The following is a 22,616-nucleotide window of genomic DNA, read 5'->3' on the forward strand; positions in this document are numbered from 1 at the left end:
AAAAGAAGAAAAGAAACTGTGATATTTAAAAGGCTCAAAGGTTGGAAGGTGTAGATTTGCGGGCTTTTTACCAACATGTCTATTCACACTGGTTACCAGGGGTTATTTTTACTGGGCATTTTATAGTAGGTAAAACAAGCTGTGAAAAGTGTTTTTTTTTTTTTTTTTTTTTTTTTTTTACTGGTGCGGGAACGCGCAGTCCGTAAAAAAGGTCAGTAAAAAATTACTGACGTGACCAATTCGCACAGGATTAAAATGACTGAGAAGCGGGGGCCTGGGTAGCTCAGTGAGTTTTGACGCTGACTACCACCCCTGGAGTCACGAGTTCGAATCCAGAGTGACTCCAGCCAGTTCTCCTAAGCAACCGAATTGGCCCGGTTGCTAGGGAGGGTAGAGTCACATGGGGTAACCTCCTCGTGGTCGCGATTAGGGGTTCTCGCTCTCAATGGGGCGTGTGGTAAGTTGTCTGTGGATCGTGGAGAATAGCATGAGCCTCCACATGGTGGGAGTCTCCGCGGTGTCACACACAACGAGCCACAGTGCAGACTGACTGTCTCAGAAGCGGAGGCAACTGAGACTTGTCCTCCGCCACCCGGATTGAAGTGAGTAACCCAACCACCACGAGGACCTACTAAGTAGTGGGAATTGGGCATTCCAAATTGGGAGAAAAGGGGATAATTCTTTTTGTTTTTTTTTTAAATGACTGAGAAGCTCTGGTAATAATTACATTATCCAATGTCCCCATATAAACTAATCCCGTCTGAATATGGCTTGATTAGAAGTCAGGAGTGGTGGGACCAAATGGGTACAAAATTTCCGCCTCAACAAGAGAAACTTTGAGTTTTTGTGCAAGCGCCTTCAAAAGGACACGGCGTTAAGACAAGCTATCCCTGACGACATCGCCATGTCAGATACAGGTGCATCTCAATAAATTAGAATGTTGTGGAAAAGTTCATTTATTTCAGTAATTCAACTCAAATTGTGAAACTCGTGTATTAAATAAATTCAGTGCACACAGACTGAAGTAGTTTAAGTCTTTGGTTCTTTTAATTGTGATGATTTTGGCTCACAAATAACAAAAACCCACCAATTCACTATCTCAACAAATTAGAATATGGTGACATGCCAATCAGCTAATCAACCCAAAACACCTGCAAAGGTTTCCTGAGCCTTCAAAATGGTCTCTCAGTTTGGTTCACTAGGCTACACAATCATGGGGAAGACTGCTGATCTGACAGTTGTCCAGAAGACAATCATTGACACCCTTCACAAGGAGGGTAAGCCACAAACATTCATTGCCAAAGAAGCTGGCTGTTCACAGAGTGCTGTATCCAAGCATGTTAACAGAAAGTTGAGTGGAAGGGAAACGTGTGGAAGAAAAAGATGCACAACCAACCGAGAGAACCACAGCCTTACAATTGTCAAGCAAAATCGATTCAAGAATTTGGGTGAACTTCACAAGGAATGGACTGAGGCTGGGGTCAAGGCATCAAGAGCCACCACACACAGACATGTCAAGGAATTTGGTTACAGTTGTCGTATTCCTCTTGTTAAGCCACTCCTGAACCACAGACAACGTCAGAGGCGTCTTACCTGGGCTAAGGAGAAGAAGAACTGGACTGTTGCCCAGTGTTCCAAAGTCCTCTTTTCAGATGAGAGCAAGTTTTGTATTTCATTTGGAAACCAAGGTCCTAGAGTCTGGAGGAAGGGTGGAGAAGCTCATAGCCCAAGTTGCTTGAAGTCCAGTGTTAAGTTTCCACAGTCTGTGATGATTTGGGGTGCAATGTCATCTGCTGGTGTTGGTCCATTGTGTTTTTTGAAAACCAAAGTCACTGCACCCGTTTACCAAGAAATTTTGGAGCACTTCATGCTTCCTTCTGCTGACCAGCTTTTTAAAGATGCTGATTTCATTTTCCAGCAGGATTTGGCACCTGCCCACACTGCCAAAAGCACCAAAAGTTGGTTAAATGACCATGGTGTTGGTGTGCTTGACTGGCCAGCAAACTCACCAGACCTGAACCCCATAGAGAATCTATGGGGTATTGTCAAGAGGAAAATGAGAAACAAGAGACCAAAAAATGCAGATGAGCTGAAGGCCACTGTCAAAGAAACCTGGGCTTCCATACCACCTCAGCAGTGCCACAAACTGATCACCTCCATGCCACGCCGAATTAAGGCAGTAATTAAAGCAAAAGGAGCCCCTACCAAGTATTGAGTACATATACAGTAAATGAACATACTTTCCAGAAGACCAACAATTCACTAAAAATGTTTTTTCTATTGGTCTTATGATGTATTCTAATTTTTTGAGATAGTGAATTGGTGGGTTTTTGTTATTTGTGAGCCAAAATCATCACAAATAAAAGAACCAAAGACTTAAACTACTTCAGTCTGTGTGCACTGAATTTATTTAATACACGAGTTTCACAATTTGAGTTGAATTACTGAAATAAATGAACTTTTCCACGACATTCTAATTTATTGAGATGCACCTGTATATGTGTTTAGACGTACACTGGCGGCCAAAAGTTTGGAATAATGTACAGATTTTGCTCTTATGGAAAGAAATTGGTACTTATTCACCAAAGTGGCATTCAACTGATCACAATGTATAGTCAGGACATTAATAACGTGAAAAATTACTATTACAATTTGACAAAAACTTCTTAAACTACTTCAAAGAGTTCTCATCAAAAAATCCTCCATGTGCAGCAATGACAGCTTTGCAGATCCTTGGCATTCTAGCTGTCAGTTTGTCCAGATACTCAGGTGACATTTCACCCCACGCTTCCTGTAGCACTTGCCATAGATCTGGCTGTCTTATCGGGCACTTCTCACGCACCTTACAGTCTAGCTGATCCCACAAAATCTCAATGGGGTTAAGATCTATAACACTCTTTTCCAATTATCTGTATATACCAGTATTATTACTCTAGCCTTTTCTTTTTGTTTTTCTGTTTCAAAAGTGGCTTTTTCTTTGCAATTCTTCCCATAAGGCCTGTACCCCTGAGTCTTCTCTTTACTCTTGTACATGAAACTGGTGTTGAGTGAGTATAATTCAATGAAGCTGTCAGCTGAGGACATGAGGCATTTATTTCTCAAACTAGAGACTCTGATGTACTTATCCTCTTGTTTAGTTGTACATCTGGCCTTCCACATCTCTTTCTGTCCTTGTTAGAGCCAGTTGTCCTTTGTCTCTGAAGACTGTAGCGTACACCTTTGTATGAAATCTTCAGTTTTTTTGGCAGTTTCAAGAATTGTATAGTCTTCATTCCTCAAAACAATGATTGACTGACGAGTTTCTAGAGAAAGCTGTTTGTTTTTTGCCATTTCTGACCTAATATTGACCGTAAGACATGCCAGTCTATTGCATACTGTGGAAACTCAAAAACAAACACAAAGACAATGTTAAGCTTCATTTAATAAAACAAATAGCTTTCAACTGTGTTTGATATAATGGCAAGTGATTTTCTAGTACCAGTTAGCAATTTAGCATGATTACTCAAGGATGTGTTGGAGTGATGGCTACTGGAAATGGGCCTGTCTAGATTTGATCAAAAATGACTTTTTTCATATAGTGATGGTGCTGTTTTTTACATCAGTAATGTCCTGACTATACTTTGTGATCAGCTGAATGCCACTTTGGTGAATTAAAGTACCAATTTCCTTCCGAAACAGCAGAATCTGTACATTATTCCAAACTTTTGGCCACCAGTGTAGGTTGGATGTCCAGATATCGTATATGTATCTGATTTAAAACCACATTTGGGAGTGGCTCAGATCAGATGTGAAAAAATCAGATCTCATGTGGATTCTTCTGTATACACGTGTGCAACAATTTCCGATCTGTGTCAGATGTGAGTAAAAAAAAATAATAAAATAAAATATATATATATATATATATATATATATATATATATATATATATATATATATTATTTTTTTTTTTTTTTTTTTTTTTTTTGTGACAGTGTAAACAGCCTTTGTTTAGCTTTAAAAACAACACAAGCTGAGGGTAAGTATATTATGACAGAATGTTCATTTTTGGGTGAACCATTCCTGTAATACGCCAAGCTGCTGTGTTACAGTTAAGATAACAGATCACTATATTACTCGGCAGAAGAATTGTTTATAGTATTTGCATTGTGCCCAAGAACACCTCTTATCTGTGGTAAAATCACTGTAATAGCCTCTCATGGCTTATTGCTCTAAACTATGTTATTCAGGCATCCAAGAGCCTTTCTTTCTCTGTCAAAGACTGTATAGGCAGCTCAGTCCCTGAATATGCATTTACAAACATCTTGGCTCCTGCAGTGGATTTGTTTGTTTTGTATGTATAAAAGTTTCCACCCTTGAACGCCACGCCTAATCCTCTCTTAAATTGGGATGTCCACTTGGCTCCGAGACGTCTGCATTCTTAGAGCCATTTTTACTTGCTTTCCTTGCCCCTCTCCAATGTTAATGCTAATGGCACTCAGTGACTGATAACTTTAGCAATTCACTAGCCATCATTCCCTTGGCAACGAAGAGACGAATAGAAAAAACAGAGAGACGAATAGAAAAAACAGAGAGAGATGCAACTGTTCTTAGAATCCAAAGGAATGGGGAGGGCGGAAGAAGAAGAGGCAGAGTGTGACGATACCATCACTGGTGATGAGATATTTAGGTGGCGGGAGCATTTGAGTTCAGCATTTCCCCGCAGTCTAATCATTACAAACCATTAGTTTCATGAGCTGTGTGTGTGTGTGTGTATTGTTGTGTATGCTGATATTGTTTACTTTGTCTGCTCAGTTAATATCTCATCTTCACTGAGGATTTAATTTGGACACATTGGAAATGTTGGTGTAGTGGTGTGATGTTTTGGTGTAGTGGGACTTTTGAAAATACCTACCTCCATTGCTCTCACAGGCAGACACCATGAAAACAAAGGCTTGTTTACGCTAGTTTTGCCGCCTGCTCTGATCGCTGAGGGATTAGGTATTCTTCGAATTCTTTTTACCTTGGATGACTTCCTGTTTGGGGCTGTGCCATACAATCCTATTGAAGTCGGTTTATTTTAATTCGCTGGCCACAACACTGCAGGTTTCAGCCTCCTGCATAGATACTGCACAGTTTTTTTTGAGTAAAGGCCTAGGAGTTTTACTGTACCATGGAGTTCATAGTGATTGTGGTGTTCTGTTCTCAAATCTCTAACAAACCTATGTTTGCAGTGCTTTTGAAAAGGGGAATGTTTAAGTGTTTAATGTAGGTGTAACAGTTCAAGGTTGGGAGGGGAAGGAGGACACAGAAAATTTGGGACTTCAGCTCAAAGGTATGACTTTAATAAACAAACTAAAAATAGCTTCTCAGCATAACACTCTTTAGATCATAGTTCAACACAATGAACAAATACAAAGCGATGTCCACATGCTGTCCACTCTAATGGCCCGACGAGGTCCATGCCAATTCTTTCGAAGGGGACCTCGATTAACGGAAGGGGGAGCAATGGTGCTGACATTCATGGCATGCTACACACCACCTGCGAACATCCCCGTGAATGCCAGGCCAATAGAAACGAGCCATAAGTTGGATCAGTGTCTTTTCCTGCCCTAAGTGACCCACCATTGGATTATAATGAGCCGTCTGGAATGACATTTCCCGACGGCTCCGCAGTATTAACAGTTGGGTTGTATCTTCTTTTGTTTGAGCATCCTGCATCACTCGACACAACCACTCTTTTATAGTTACGAAATATGGATATGAAAGTGCGATGTTTGGTTGGAGTCGTTGATCATCAATAACTTTAACTTGTCAAGGGTATGCTTAAGGGTTTCGTCTCTCGACTGCTCTAGACGGGTCCGAAGCCTCCCCCTCCCTTACGTCATCCTGACGTAGAGCCGACGAAGACTGCCCGGCTCTGCCTCCCCTGCCAAGGCATCGCACATTTCACATCTAACAACATTATCGCAGGACCCATCCACACATATTCCCTTTAATATATTTTTAAATTCCAGCCAATTAGTTCCCAAAATTAGTGGATGGGTAAGGCGGGAACGAACCGTAGCCTCCACTCTATGCTTTTGTCCCCGAAATTTAGTTAGTGTCACTACAGGATAATTGTGAATATCCCCATGCACACACCTCACCCTCACCCTTTTGCTTGTGCCCAAAGTCTTGTCTTGAAGCAAACATTGGTGTATAGTGGTCTGGTTGCAGCCCGTATACACCAAGTCTTGATGTGTACTCCCCTTGACACTCACCGGTATTCCGGCTCGATCGGGGGCAGCCTGTGGAGTGTTGGGGACCCGGACCACAGTTCCCTGCTCCATCACTGGGCATTAGTCCCGGAAGTGCCCTGGATCTCCGCAACTCCAGCAGGCCGGCCCAGGCATTACGCCCGCACACCGCAGCTAGCGGCCAGCCCCAGATCTCGGCTGTTCTCTCAAACAGATCCAAGAAGGCCTCGGGATCATCTTCTGCTCTCATTTTGATGAGGGCAACCGGATGCATGGGGGCTGCTGGGTCCGGGGTCATGGCCGGTCCCTTCTCCTGGTGCAGTAGGCTCCGGATCACATGCTGGTCCACTGCTTGACCTTGGAGCACCTCCTGGAATTGGTGATCCTGGTCCTGGCATAGCTCAAGCAGGGCCTGATGTTGCGCATGGTGCATACTGGCAAGGGACTTGATGACTTCCACCAACTTCGAGGACTCCATGCCAGTGTATTTCCTCCAATTCTGCCGACTTTCGGCCCCAGTGTAACGGTTCAAGGTTGAGAGGGGAAGGAGGACATGGGAAACTTGGGACTTCAACTCAAGGGTATGACTTTAATAAACAATCTAAAATTATGCTGAAAAGCTATCACTCTTTAGATAATAGTTCAACACAGTCTCTTTCTGTCTGGTAGTTCTCTCTTCATCTCTGGCGTGGCCCCTTTTCTTGCTCTTCCCAGTGCTTACTGCAGTCAGAAACAGGTGTTAGACATTATAGCGCTCAGGTGTGTGCACCCTTGCCACTTTCTCTCCAGATGAACACTTGACCACACCCCCGCTGCCACAGTAGGGTTGCGGAGTATACTGTAAAAAAAAGTACCACGGTACATAGGGGTGGGCGATATACCGGTATACATGATAAACCGGGTGAAATTTGGCAACCAGTATACATTTTGGATTATCGTCTTTATCGCGATAACCCAAAATCCCCACCACATGGCAAGAAATGTGCACCTCATTCTGTTCACGTCACACATACGCGGTAGGCTTCCAGATTGTGCTCTACAGACAGGAGAATCACTGGCTCTACTCAATCCGGTTTCTCTCTATCGCGGCACAAACCTCAAAACTTGTGTGACCTATTTGAATTCTACTGAGTTTTGAAAAATTTAAATATAACATGATATATTTTGTTATAGTGATAAAATTTGTGATATCGTGATATAAGATTTTGGTCATATCACCCACCCCTAATGGTACAATATCATTTTGCAAATTTCAGTACCTGACCCAGACGTTCAGCACAGTTCAGCAGTTCAGGTCATGTAATGTGAAGTAAAGTGTTGGGGAAAGTTTATATTTTGTTTTAAGTATTGCAGATTTTCGTTAAGTTTAAAGTTTGCATTTCACATGCTGATTTGATGCTAAGAAACATATAATGTGTGTGTGCACTGTCACAGATATGCACCTTGAATTGCAGAACACAACACTTATAAGTTTAATTTTCTTTCCTTAAAGGATTAGTTCACCAAAAATGATCTAAATCATTTACTCACCCTCATGCCATCCCAGATGTGTATGACTTTCTTTCTTCTGCAGAACACAAACAAAGATTTTTAGAAGAATATTTCAGCTCTGTAGGTCCAAACAATGCAAGTGAATAGGTGGCAAAATTTTGAAGCTCTAAAATTCACATAACTACTGCATAAAAGTAATCCATAAGACTCCAGTGGTTAAATCTATATCTTCTGAAGTGATATTATAGGTGTGGTTGAGAAATAGGTTAATATTTAAGTCCTTTTTTACTATCATGCTCCACTTTCACTTTTATATTAGTCTTTTGCTTTTGGTGATTCTCATTCTTTGTGCATATCGCCACCTACTGGGCAGGGAGGAGAGTTTATGGTAAAAACTGACTTAAATATTGATCTGTTTCTCACCCAGACCTATCATATCACTTCTGAAGATATGGATTTAACCACTGGAGTCAAATGGATTACTTTTATGCTGACTTTATGTGCTTAAAAATGGTGCTTAAAAATGGTGGCACTAATTCACTTGCATTGTATGAACCTACAGAGCTGAAATATTCTTCTAAAAATCTTTGTGTTCTGCAGAAGAAAGTCATTCACATCTGGGATGGCATGAGAGTGAGTAAATGATGAGAGAATTTTCATTTTTGGGTGAACCCTTTTAAAGCTGAATTTTTTTGATGTTCAGATATTTTCTCCTATACCATCTTAATATGCAGAAACATACAGTTATAAGTAAATATTTAGTAGGTTGATTTCCCAGAAAAGTGGAAATACTGCAGCTCTGTGCAGGGCTCAACATTAAGCATAGTCATGTGCTTGTCCTTTGGACAAGTTAATTGGTCATTTGCTTGTGAAAAAGGACATATTTATAGTATACCTATGCAATCAGCTTGATTTTCTGCAACAGAAATGTAAACTGCGCTGGGTAGGGGAGGAGGCTATTGTCATATGGTAGTTATATTATGTTACATACGGTAGTCAAATAAAGTCAAGCCTTCATTGCCATAATTTTTTGCTAGTAGGGAACATATTAAGATCACAGTGCAGAAAGGCGGTTTAACCTAGCGTATAAAGGCCTGTGCCCTAAGCTCAGAAACATGTAACTGGGCAGTTTTAGCCAGCTAGCTGCCACAGTTTTAATATGATTAATAATGTTAGCTACAGTAAACGTCTTATTTCTATCTCAATTGTCAGTTAGCCACTTATTTTCTAAATTGAGAACATAGTCTAGTCTTGTCAGTCAGCTAGTCTACACAAATTAAATTAATGGGATAGTAACTTACTTGTCAGCCATGTTGAGATGCATCTGACAGACTGCAGAACATCACTTTGTCTTCCTCAACCCGCATCCAGTCAAATTAATCTTTCCAGGTAGGGATCAATTTCCTCTTCCTTTTAGATTCGTAATCTGCTGTGTTCTATGCAGTGGTTCTCTCTTGGGGTTTTGCCATTTTACCAGGCACTTGGCCGGGCTGTGAAGGCTTGAGTAACATTGCTGCCTATTACTTGATCGCTCGCTAATTAGAAAATTTAAACTACGCAGCTCGCTGCCACTGCCTGAGTTTATGTCGAATCTGATTGGTCATTGTTGTTTCTGCGACTGCTAGTTCTAACCGCCACAATCAAAAACACCTCTGGCTTCCACACTTTGCAACATCCTACGCACTCTAGATCATGTTTAACAGAGTAAAAATATGAACTTGGTAATAAGTTACACAGGCCTAGTCTGTATCACAAATATAGCCGGTTATTTTTTCGTTAATGACGTTTTAATCAGGCTACTTGGCTGGTCGGGCAAGTAAAATTCTCTTTCACTTGCTCCATCAAAAATACACTTGTCCCGGACAGGCATTAATGTCGAGCCCTGTCTGTGGCACTTTTTTTTTTCCCTCCCCTTTTTCTCCCCAATTTGGCATGCCCAATTCCCAATGCGCAAAGACCTCATGGTGGCGTAGTGACTCAATCCGGGTGGCGGAGGATGAATCTCAGTTGCCACCGCATCTGAGACCATCAATCTGCGCATCTTATCACATGGCTTGTTGAGCACGTTACTGCGGAGACATAGCACATGTGGAGGCTTCACACTGTTCTCCACGGCATCCACGCACAACTCACCACGTGCCCCACCGAGAGCAAACCACATTATAGGACCACAAGGAAGTTACCCCAACATGACTCTACCCTCCCTAGCAACCGAGCCAATTTGGTTGCTTAGGAGACCTGGCTGGAGTCACTCAGCACACCCTGGATTCAAACTCACGACTCCAGGGGTGGTAGTCAGCTTCTTTACTCACTGAGCTACCCAGGCCCCCAAATGTCTGTGGCACTTTTAACATTCTTCTGTTTTTAGTTTGAGCAACCCGTCCAGCCTGACACAACATTGGCTCAACCAATGGCATGAGTTTGGGATGACACTATGTGTTAGTTCGACCAATGGCACGTGAAGGAATTATTCAGAAAGCAGTTTGAAAGGAATGTTAATTTTGCAATTCCTTTTGGTTTGGCTTTAAAAATGAACTGAATGTGTTTAACCATTAACAATATAAAGTTAACTATAAAGCAATTATTAGATGATGACAAATTATTCACATTTTCATTTTTTTTTTTACATTCATTGACATTCCTGAGGCTGTTATTTTGTTGCCTAAGATACCGATTTTGTATTGATTTTGAGATACCCGAGGCTTGTATGGTACCAAAGCCAACATTTTGGTATCAATCCAACCCTAGATTAAGCACATGTTTTTAAGTGAGAAAGAGAGTGTAAGTGATGACAACGAGCAGTGCCTGGAGAGAGAGACTGGTATCTGCTGCTCTCTATTTATGTAGAATTTAAATCAGGTCTTCCTCACCCGAACATCTGACATATTCTCCTTGAAGAACTGTTCAGTTCTCTCTTACTACACTTACACTGAACAACATGCTTCAGATCTGCCACTGTAAGAGAGACCTAAATATCAGAATAAGATGATCACTTCTTTAATTCATGTGCATGTCTGTCTGTATGATTGTGTTGTGGAAAGGGAAAGAATTCACATTTGTTTACTACTCTGTTGCTGCTGGATAACTGGTGGTTAGTTGTGACTGGATAGGTCATGTGACGGGAACCATTATTTATAACATCATAAGGACATAACGATTTGCTTCAAGGTAAATAAATGTTTTTTGTTTTTTTGTTTTTTATCACAAGCATGGAAGACTACGTGTTTGACTTGAGCAATGGAAGACTGGGGCAGGCAGGGCTGTTTGGGAAACCTGTTTGGAAACAATCATTATGGACCCGTTTTTCACCTGGTATCAAGATGCGTTTTGGATGACCCGTTTGAAATGGGATAACGCTAAAACCAGGTCCAAAACATTTTATGATTTGTTCACTTTAACCATGTTTGGAGCTGGTCAAAATGCATATAATCACATTAGACCCGTAGTGTAAATGATCAGCTGTTCGAATGTGTTCGAACGGTGGCAAAGCGCTGACTACTAACCTGTCAGTCAACCAATGCGCTAAAACAAAAGTTTAAACTTTGCTGTTCTGTGGGGCTTGAAAATTCAAAAACTGTCAGATCCGGAAAATTTGAAATGGAAAATGCATGTACACAAGAACTTCACGGAACTACTTCAGCATGCTGAATAATCAAGGTTGGATCAACTAATTGCAATCAGATGATTATTTAATAATCACGACAGGCCTAATTTTGAGAAACATTGCACCATTTTATTCTTATTTTTCTTTGACTATTTTGTGGTTTATTCTTTTATTTTTGTGCTTAAAAACTGAACACAAGTGGCCAAAAGAGATGCATATTACATCCAGGTGTAAACCGTGATGTTTCTCGCTTGTCCACTTTTGACTGGATCGCCCAAAACGCATCTTAATACCAAGTTTAAACGTGGTCTATGTTTGCAATTCTGTTTGGTGCCAAAAATTACACAAAGTAACTTTTTAGTTTTTAAGAAAGTGTAGTTGGAATATGCTTAACGAGGCGCATAAGGACAAGAGAAGCTTGACATTTCACACTCTTGAAGTATGGGATTTTAACTGCTTAATATTTATCAAACATCATCTGTGTTGGGCCTGGGTAGCTCAGCGAGTAAAGATGCTGACTACCACCCCTGGAGTCGTGAGTTTGAATCCAGGGCATGCTGAGTGGCTCCAGCCAGGTCTCCTAAGCAACCAAATTGGCCTGGTTGCTAGGGAGGGTAGAGTCACATGGGGTAACCACCTCGTGGTCGGTATAATGTGGTACTCGCTCTCGGTGGGGCGTGTGGTGAGTTGTGCGTGGATTCCGTGGAGAATAGCGTGAAGCCTCCACATGCGCTCTGTCTCCACGGTAACACGCTCAACAAGCCACATGATAAGATGCGCGGACTGGCTGTCTCAGACACAGAGGCAACTGGGATTCATCCTCCGCCACCCGGATTGAGGCGAGTCACTACGCCACCACGAGGACTTGGAGCGCATTGGGAATTGGGCATGCCAAAACTGGGGAGAAAAGGGGAGAAAAAAAAAACAAAAAACATCATCTGTGTGTCTGTTGCCTTGCAGCAAGATGTGGAGAAGCTTACAGACATTGAAAAACTCTACCTCTATCTCAAGTTGCCTTCTGGACCCAGCAGTGGCAATGAGAAAAGGTCAGTGTTTTTTTTTTTTTTCTGCTTTAGCTTCTGTTTATTTTTTTGTTGTTGTTTTTTTTTTTTCTTCTTTTTGTGTTGTGCTAAACTGCACCAAGCAAATCTAATTAATTGCCTATTAATAGATTGCAGTTCTGTTTTTCACTCTTTTGTATTGCTGTTAATGTGATGGCAAGTGACACTGCATGTATATAAATAGCAGCTGTTTGTTGAGCAGTATGGTCATTATGGTTTATGGATTTGAGGTGTAGCTAATGGTATACAGCCATCAAACAATATCTGTTTCTAAAAACTCTTGACATTAATTAAAATTGTACTTGTCTTTCATTGTATTCTCTTCCTTCAGTGAGCAGAGCTCCATGTCATCAAGTCGTGCCCAGCAGATGCACGCATTTAGCTGGATTCGTAACCACCTTCAGGAGCATCCCGAAACCTCGCTGCCTAAACAGGAAGTCTTTGATGAGTACAAGTGAGTTGGGAATACTGTGGCATCTTGCTCTTCCTAAATTAAAACTCAACCAACTTACAGAGGTCATTATTCACAATAGAGTGAAAGTGTTATTGCACTGAATCATTATTTTAAATACTATTGTTTGCAAGCTTAGTTTTGGATAATCATCAAGGTATAGACTCAGTGTAAATAAGTGGTTCATTGTTTATTCATTTATTGTGCCGTATAGACAGCTTCATTTACAATATATTGAGAGCATTTGTGCAAGTGCAGAACTCTGTGCTTTAGTGATTGTAATGGGAGAGTTATAATATTGTTGCATTGCTCAATTTTTGTGCACAATTTATAAAAAAAATTTTTTTTTGTCATGCTTCTAAGAAGGCTTATATAAAGTTCATTTACCGATGTATAAAACAGCACTAAAGTAATGAAGCCTAACAGTTCTCAGCTTTTGGATTTTGGATGTGTAGCCCACAAAAAGTAAATGGCATGAATTTGAACAAACAAGTATTTCATGAAACTTCTGTTAATCATGAATAATTGTGTGTACAATATTAAGGGCAATAATCAGCCATTATCATTTTTGTCATAATCGAGCAGCCCTGCTGTAGCATATAGAAAACTATTACTAAACCACTACAAAAAGGGATTTGAGACTTGACTAGGACACATCACAAAAGACTAGAGACTTGACTTGGACTCCACGCCAGAGACTTGTGGACATGTCTGGCTGGAGATATAGTTTTTGTGATAGCAGGACACACAATGGCCTGTAAAAGTATTTGGACACTTTTGTCACACTGAAAACAAATTATGAATGTTACTGTGTTAGATAACAAAATATCAAATCAGGTATCATTTGCATGCAAATAAAATGCTATACCTTTACTCAGAACTAATTTCACTTCACTTAGCCGTTTTTACAATTATTTTTAACTGGTTTCAAGGTCATTTTGAGTGGATGTAGTGAAGTCAGTTCCCCTCAGTTTCACATAGGTGTCCTTGCAAAGTAACTACTGGTGTAGTTTTACATTAACTATAGAAATGTTCCATTGAGTTTGACAAGTTAGTGACCACTTTACATGGACACCTGAAAGCCGTTTATTTCAAGAATGCTGCTTAAGGCTCTAAATATGGGAAGCCGTTTTAGCTTTTATTCATTCACAGGATATGAATTGTTGATATCAACAATTCAGTTTTCACTAGTTAAAATTATAATTCTTGATATCAAGAATGTAATTTTCACTAGTGGAAATGCCAATTGTTGATATCTATAATTGAATTTTCCCTAGTAACATTACACACATATGTCATTCACTCCTATTCAAAATGCAATTATTGATATCAAAAATATGTTTCTTACTAGTTGAAATTCCAATTTCACCTATCAACAATTCTTTTCTTACAAGTAAAAATGTAATTTTTGGTATCAAGAATGTAATTTCTAAAAGTGAAAAATGCCAATTTTTGATATCAACAATTGTAGGTTCTACTGGTTGTTTAGATCAGTTTTACTATCAGAAATAATTAATTATTATTTCTTCAGTCATTAATTAATATTTAAATTAAATAATAGAATTTATCTCATTAAAACCTCACATGGCGCACCATTAAATGTAGTGCGATGAGAATCAGTGTTAGCTTTTTTTAATCCTTTAAATCAACAGTTATCAAAGATAATCATTAATTATTAACATAGATGAAACATTGATTAAAATTAACACTAGCTTATCGATCCTTCAAATTCAACAATCATCAAAGATAATAATCAATTATCAAAAACTAATAGAATATTAATGAGGATTAATATCGCCGGGGCACCACCCTGGAATCAGGGACTAAAACCAGATAGTATAACAGTCTCAATATTAGATTGTTTTCTTAGGAAAATCGACATCCGAAGAATATCGATTTTCGAAAAGAAACAATGAATGAAGGTTTGAATCCGAGCACTGACATCCCATCAGCATTTGACACAGGTGTATGCAAAACAAACCAAAACACTTCTCTTTGAAATATAACAAAGTTTATTTATGCAGTAATATCAATTAATAATTAATACAAAGCAGTCAATAAACTTCCGACTTACAACTACAAACTAAACAGAGACATGATTAGATATGGTAACTAAAATAAGCCTATGACACATGAGAGGAAGGTAGATGTGTGTGTGTGTGTGTGAGAGAGAGAGAGAATGTGTGTGTGTGTGTGTCTGTAAGGAGGGACGCGCACAAAATGGCAGACGTGACTCTCGTGGAGAGTACATCACGCGAGATTTTCAGCCAGAGAATATGGCCGCGAATGTGGGTGGAGAGAAGCCGGTCAATGGTGTCTGCCCGTTTACCGTGTGTATCCGCTTGTACGATAGCTTAGGGACAAAGCTGAGCTTTATCACGAAGCTATCTACTAGCCAAAAGTGTGTGTGAGAATGTTTGTGAGGGGTCACGTGTGTGTCTGTGTGGTTAGTACGAGAGAGAGAGTAAAGTGGCGGCACCAAAGCCGGATTCGCGATCGTGGGAGAGAAAGCAGCTGTTAGTTTATCACTCAGAGACACGGTGGACGGCTCGTAAACCGTCCCGCGGTCTTTGGTTCTTTAATGGATAAACTCAGTTTGCCTGTCTCACCCGCGATGGCGGAAATACACAACAGTCCAATGTGGTTGGACTACAACACAGCAGATCTCATTTGTGATAACAGTACATTACAGTAATACCTTGAGTATAATTAGCAGCAATGATTAGCAGTATTTCTACTCCTGATGATGTCATGGTTGAGGGACGTTCTGTCGGGTGCCTCATTCAATAGGAGTTGAGAGTTCGATCCTTTAGTGAGCAAGGCTTCATGGGATTTGTAGTCTGTTTTGGACTCCCTTTATTTGATTTTGGCACAATTTTTATCAGTAAGATTTATGACGGAGTGTGTGGACCTCAGTTAGGTTTTACGACTGTGTTAGGCCTGCCTTTGTCTTCTATCTGAATACATGAGGCCCAACACAACTGAATTTCAACTAATAAAAATGCTAATTTTTGATATCAGTAATTCGGTTTTCAATAGTGGTTATTTTAATTTCTGATATCTGTGATGTAATTGTTACTAGTAAGAAATACTTTTTAGATATCATTAAATACACTCCAAATTATTGATATCTGAAATCCACTTCCAGAATATCAGAATTACCAAATGTAACATGTTGAAATTCATTTACTGACATCAAAAATGACCATTTTCCCTAGTTGTAATTCAATTGTTGATATCAAGTATGAACATTTTACTAGGAACAATGGAATTATTGATATCAGTAAAGGGAGCTCTACTTGTAACAATTATTGCCTTGATATCTAAAATAACCTTTGCAACTAGTGAAAATATAATTACTGATATCTTAAATGTGATTTTAACTAGTACAAATATTATCGATATCTAGAAATACAATTTTAACAGGTAAGAATAGCTATGGTAATGAGTTTATGAATATTAATGAGACCTGGTTTTCCCATGAATCCCCTTTTGGCGTCAGTAGTAGCAGGTTAAAAAATGGAGGGAGGCGTTCCATGTGGGAAAAACAGTTCAGTTTTTTACGTTTTTATATTTATGTTTAAGAAACGGAAAATGAGAATTTATTTAAATGTTTCTTTTTTGTTTACTGTTAAAAATAAATAAAAAATTAGATTGGCATATTTGGGCGCCACTGCCATACCCCTTTCATCTGATTGGCCAACCCGTGCCGTCTTCTGTACTGCCTTAATCGTTTTAGCCAGAATAACAGTTGGTATCACACTGCATATTTGGCTTAAATGTTATTAAATATTGTCCCGAACTACCACTCACTGTAAACCACATTTGCCGTACGCAGAAAAATCTTGTTGCTGTGCACAAAGCTGGTGCTGTTGCAAGGTGTTGTCTCTAATGGTTGACGCGTAAGAGATCACAAGCCACATCATATGCTGACTGGGAGTTTATTCTCACGTACAGCTCTGGAAAAAATTAAGAGACCACTCCAAATTTTTCTTAAATCAGCATCTCTGCATATATGGCAGCCATTTCATTCCAGTGTCTGTTGAATTCCTGCTTGAATTTTTGTGCCAGGAGTGGCATAAAGTCACCCAACAGCAATGTGAAAGACTGGTAGAGAGCATGCCAAGATGCATGAAAGCTGTGATTGAAAATCAGGGTTCTTCCACCAAATATTGATTTCTGAACTTTTCCTAAGTTAAAACATTAGTATTGTGTTATTTAAAAATGAATATGAACTTGTTTTCTTTGCATTATTCGATGTTTGAAAACATAGCATCTTTTTTGTTATTTTGACCAGTTGTCATTTTCTGCAAATAAATGCTCTAAATTACTATTTTTATTTGGAATTTGGGAGAAATGTTGTCAGTACTTTATTGAATAAAACAAAAATGTTCATTTTACTCAAACACATACCTATAAATAGTAAATCCAGAGAAACTGATCATTTGGAGTGGTCTCTTCATTTTTCCCAGAGCAGAATTGGAATTTTCAAGTCACCAGTTTTTAAATTGATGTTGGCGCAAGACGTCCACAAAATGGCACAACTAGACAGATAAACCCGACAGCACCATGTTATTACTGAAAAGAACATTCCTGGGCCAAAAAAAAAAAACCTCTCTTTTCCCAAAAGCATCATAAGCCTAAGTAGATCGTAGAATCCATTTTACGATTCATCTTAGTTTTGCAGCCTGTTTCCCAAAAGCATTGTAACTTAAGTAGTACTTGAAAATGCTTGTAGATTTACGGGTGCTCTGGAGTAATCGTGCGCCGCTAAGAGCATCGTAAGCACATAGACTTTTCACACATACAGTTGAAGTCAGAAGTTTACATAAGCCAAATACATTTAAACTCAGTTTTTCCACAATTCCGGACATTTAATTGTAGAAAAAATTCCCTGTCTTAGGTCAGTTAGGATCACTATTTTAAGAATTTGAAATGTCAGAATAATAGTAGAGAGAATGATTTATTTCAGCTTTTATTTCTTTCATCACATTCCCAGTGGGTCAGAAGTTTACATACAGTTGGTAATTATTTGGTAGCATTGCCTTTAAATTGTTTAACTTGGGTCAAACTTTTTGGGTAGCCTTCCACAAGCTTCTCACAATAAGTTGCTGGAATTTTGGCCCATTCCTCCAGACAAAACTGATATAACTGAGTCAGGTTTGTAGGCCTCCTTGATCGCACACGCTTTTTCAGTTCTGTCCACAGATTTTGAGGTCAGGGCTTTGTGATGGTCACTCCAATACCTTGACTTTGTTGCCATTTTGCCACAACTTTGGAGGTATGCTTGGGGTCCTTGTCCATTTGGAAGACCAATTTGCGACCAAGCTTTAACTTCCTGGCTGATGTCTTGAGATTTTGCTTCAATATATCCTCATAATTTTCCCTCCTCATGATGCCATCTATTTTGTGAAGTGCACCAGACCCTCCTGCAGCAAAGCACCCCCACAACATGATGCTGCCACCCCCATGCTTCACAGTTGGGATGGCGTTCTTCAGCTTGCAAACCTCACCCTTTTTCCTCCAAACATAACGATGGTCATTATGGCCAAACAGTTCAAATTTTGTTTCATCAGACCAGAGGACATTTCTCCAAAAAGTAAGATCTTTGTGCCCAACTGTAGTCTGGCTTTTTTATGACTGTTTTGGAGCAGTGGCTTCTTCCTTGCTGAGCAGCTTTTCAGGTTATGTCAATATAGGACTTGTTTTACTGTGGATGTAGATACTTGTCTACCTGTTTCCTCCAGCATCTTCACAAGGTCCTTTGCTGTTGTTCTGGGATTGAATTGTACTTTTTGCACAAAACTATGTTCATCTCTAGGAGACAGAATGTGTCTCCTTCCTGAGTGGTATGATGGCTGCGTGGTCCCATGGCGTTTATACTTACGTACTGTTGTTTGTACAGATGAACGTGGTAACTTCAGGCATTTGGAAATTGCTCCCAAGGATGAACCAGACTTGTGGAGGTCCACAAATTTTTTTTCTGTGGTCTTGGCTGATTTCTTTTGATTTTCCCATGATGTCAAGCAAAGAGGCACTGAGTTTGAAGGTAGGCCTTAAAATACATCCACAGGTACATCACCAATTCAGTACACCTCCTATCAGAAGCTAATCGGCTAATTCTCTAAAGGCTTGACATAATTTTCTGGAATTTTCTAAGCTGCTTAAAGGCACAGTTAACTTAGTGTATGTAAACTTCTGACCCACTGGAATTGTGATATAGTCAATTAAAAGTGAAACAATCTGTCTGTAAACTATTTTTGGAAGAATTACTCGTGTCATGCACAAAGTAGATGTCTTAATTGACTTGCCAAAACTATAGTTTGCTAATATTAAATCTGTGGAGTGGTTAAAAAAAAAAAGAGTTTTAATGACTTCAGCCTAAGTGTATGTAAACTTCTGACTTCAACTGTAGACGCGAAATGACACTTGATACAATTTAAATGCCTATAGCTACACTTTATGTTAGGATACTTATGTTTTATTTTTTATTTTAACAGACAAGTCTAATTATAATAATAATAATAATAATAATGAAATGCATAAAATAGTTGCATAAAAGAGTATGTAAATGGATGAATAGATTAATTAGTAAACAAATAAAGTTATTTGTGTGGACTAGTTGGTAACAGAAAAGTGGTGGCATGATTGATGCAGACAACTTTATAAATTAAATTCAGAGAGAGAACAAAAAACTCAGTAACTGCATGAAAATCGTCAGTATATATTAGCTAATTATCCTTTTCTCCTCTTCTTATCTGACACCTAAATGCACAGCACTACAAGTTGTGTAGCACATGCAACATTGCTGTCACCATTATCAATTTTGGGAGTAAAGAGCAGACCTCCACATCATTGGTGAATGTCCCTAAAGCACATCTTCTAAACGTCTCCTTAGTTTGCGCTGCGTGATAACACGGTGAACCTCATACACGGGGCCTCCGCTGTCTTCACTAATCCTGGAAGCTTTCATATCGAGAGAAATTTGAAAACGAAATATTACACATGCACCCCTGATTATGGAAGCAGATTGTGTAAAAGAAATAGATAGTTCACAAAATTGTTGTTAAACAATATGTAAATATGTAGTTCATTAGGTCGAATATTTAAGAAAATATTTTTAAACAAATATTAGCGAGGCAAATTACAAATGATTGTAAAGTTACGCACAAATATAATAAAGTTACAATGACAAGCAGCACTATACGGTCACATTTCAGCACTTCTCGTTTCTGGACAGCGACTTTCTTAAGTAACACTTAATGTGTGTCCTCGCTCTTCACGTTAAGTGCAGTTTTGGGAAACGCACGTAAAAAATAATGAATGTTCGTAAAATCTCCTTGTTCCTTATACCCAAACATTATTTTAGCCTACGATTTTATGTAAAGCGATGGAACACGTTTTCATACATTTATCAACAGCACACAGATACATTAGACACAATAGTATCCATCTGCTGAGCCTCAGAGACGTAGGTTTGACGCAGAAGTATAAACTGGTCTTAAGTCACAGCAGTTTCAGGCCCACAATCTCCGGACTGATGTTACGGGCGGAGGGAGAAATGAGCACGGTAAGTTGTTGTCTATGTAAAGTTTTATTAAATCTAGTATTTTTGGTAAACAGTTACTTTATTAAGCTAAGTGTTTATCTGCTAACTACTGGATCTGTATAGATGTATTTCTCTTTATTCTTATGAAGCTTAAATTGGTTGTCATAACGATTATTACTCTGGAAACCATCGATTAGCATTCAGGTTGTATTTTTTTTTTAATGCTTTTGTTGAGTCACTCAAGTTTTTGTTGTTTAAATAATTATTTTAGTTTAATTTATTATTATTTACATTTCTTATTTAATATTGATTATTTTTTTTTATTATTTATTTATTTTTTTGCAATGTACATGTTTTGTTAGGCTTTGTAATTGAATATTTATTTTGAATTTGATATGATTAAATACATATGACATTAAATGCCCATTCATTCTTTGTCTTTCTTAAGTACTCTTTGTAACTTTATGAACAGGAAGGAAATCAAATGATACATATAATATAGTCAAATAGGTAACACCTTACAATAAAGTTTCATTTGTTAACATTAGTTAACTACATTTGTTAACTTGAAAAAGAATGAGCAATACTTTTACAGCATTTGTTAATCTTGGTTAATGTTAATTTGAACATTTACTAATATATTTTCAAAATTAGACATTTTAAATGTTAACATTAGTTCATAAAATATAAATTAAAAAAGAACAATGTCCATTAACATTAACAGAGATTAATAAATGTTAAAACATTTTCATGAAATTCATGAAGCCTACTGCATTAACTAATGTTAACACGTGGAACCTTATTGAAAAGTCTTGAAAAGGCTACCATTAAATGTTTTAGTAATCAAATCAAAATCGATGTAAAAACAGCACATTTTAAATCTAAAAAAAGCAAACAAACGTTAAGAAATTACATTCCAAATGGTAGATGGCGCTAATCAACTAACACCGCATCGGTCCTGAAACTGCTGTGGCTCTGCTGCTCTGCAGATGGACATATCTCGATACACATTACAAAATCATAGTGTTAATAATTATAAAAATAATATACACCTTTTGGTGTAGATATGAAAAATAAAAGTGTGGTTTATAAACGACAGAGAAAACAGATTTTGGGGATGAATTAGCAGTTCTCTTTTCCCCTTGTGTATCCCCTGCAAGTTTCCATACCTTTCTTTTTTGAATATTCATAAGGTACGTAAGGAACTCATAAGCACTCCTCATTATTATGCACATACCCAAAAAGGAATTTATGATATCTGAAATGACCATTTTAACTAGTAAAAATTACATTTCAACATGTAACAATTCTTTTTTTACATGTAAGAATTCAATTACAGATATCAAGGATTATAGTTTTTACTAGTTGAAATTCCATGTTTGATATCAAGAATGTGATTTCTGCGAGTGACGTCATTGTTGATATCAAGAAATCATGTTTTTTACAAAAATTTGCATTTCCACTAGTAGAAAATACATTCCTGAAATCATGAATTAGCATTTTAACTAGTGAAAATTGAATTGTTGATATCGACAATTCATATCCTACATGTGATTAAAAGTTAAAAGGGTGCCAAAACTATGCAAAGGTAATTCCAGATATCAACAATTCAGTTTTCACTAGTTAAAATGAAAATTCTTGATATCAAGAATGTACATCTTACTAGTAAAATATCAATTCTTGATATCAACAATTACATTTTCACTAGTTAAAATTGTAATTCTTGATATCTGGAAATTAATTTCAGATATCAGTCATTTGGAGTGTATTTAATGATATCTAAAAAGTATTTCTTACTAGTAACAATTACATCACAGATATCAAAAATTAAAATAGTCACTATTGAAAACCGAATTACTGATATCAGAAATTTGCATTTTTACTAGTTGGAATTCAGTTGTTGATATAAAAAAATTGGCATTTTCACTTGCAGAAATTACATTCTTGATACCAAAAATTATATTTTTTACTAGTAAGAAAATAATTGCATTTTGAATAGGAGTGAATGACATATCTGTGTGAAACATTACTAGTGAAAATTCAATTATAGATATCAAGAATTATGGTTTTTACTAGTTGAAATTCCATTTTTGATATCAAGAATGTGATTTCTGCGAGTGACGTCATTTTTATATCAAGAATTTGTGTTTTTACTAGTGGAAATGTAATTATTGATATCAAAAATTGGCATTTCCACTAGTGAAAATTACATTCTTGATATCAAGAATTAGCATTTTAAATAGTG

The 22,616-nt window shown here is 38.1% G+C and overlaps 1 protein-coding gene across 3 annotated transcripts in view; it reads left to right on the forward strand.

The window, feature by feature from the left end:
* Positions 1-22,616, forward strand: part of LOC127445681 (DNA-binding protein RFX7-like) — a 60,771-nt gene that overhangs the window by 26,064 nt on the left and 12,091 nt on the right. For 2 of the 3 annotated variants that reach the window (XM_051705908.1, XM_051705913.1), the window contains 2 exons: positions 12,271-12,356; positions 12,703-12,825. In XM_051705908.1, the coding sequence (XP_051561868.1) occupies positions 12,271-12,356; positions 12,703-12,825 (209 nt within the window). Of the gene's footprint in view, positions 1-12,270; positions 12,357-12,702; positions 12,826-18,603; positions 18,872-22,616 lie in introns of those variants that run through there. The other variant, XM_051705924.1, reaches the window with a different exon arrangement.

This window comes from Myxocyprinus asiaticus, chromosome 1, assembly GCF_019703515.2.
Source record: "Myxocyprinus asiaticus isolate MX2 ecotype Aquarium Trade chromosome 1, UBuf_Myxa_2, whole genome shotgun sequence".
Taxonomy (NCBI): Eukaryota; Metazoa; Chordata; class Actinopteri; order Cypriniformes; family Catostomidae; genus Myxocyprinus; species Myxocyprinus asiaticus.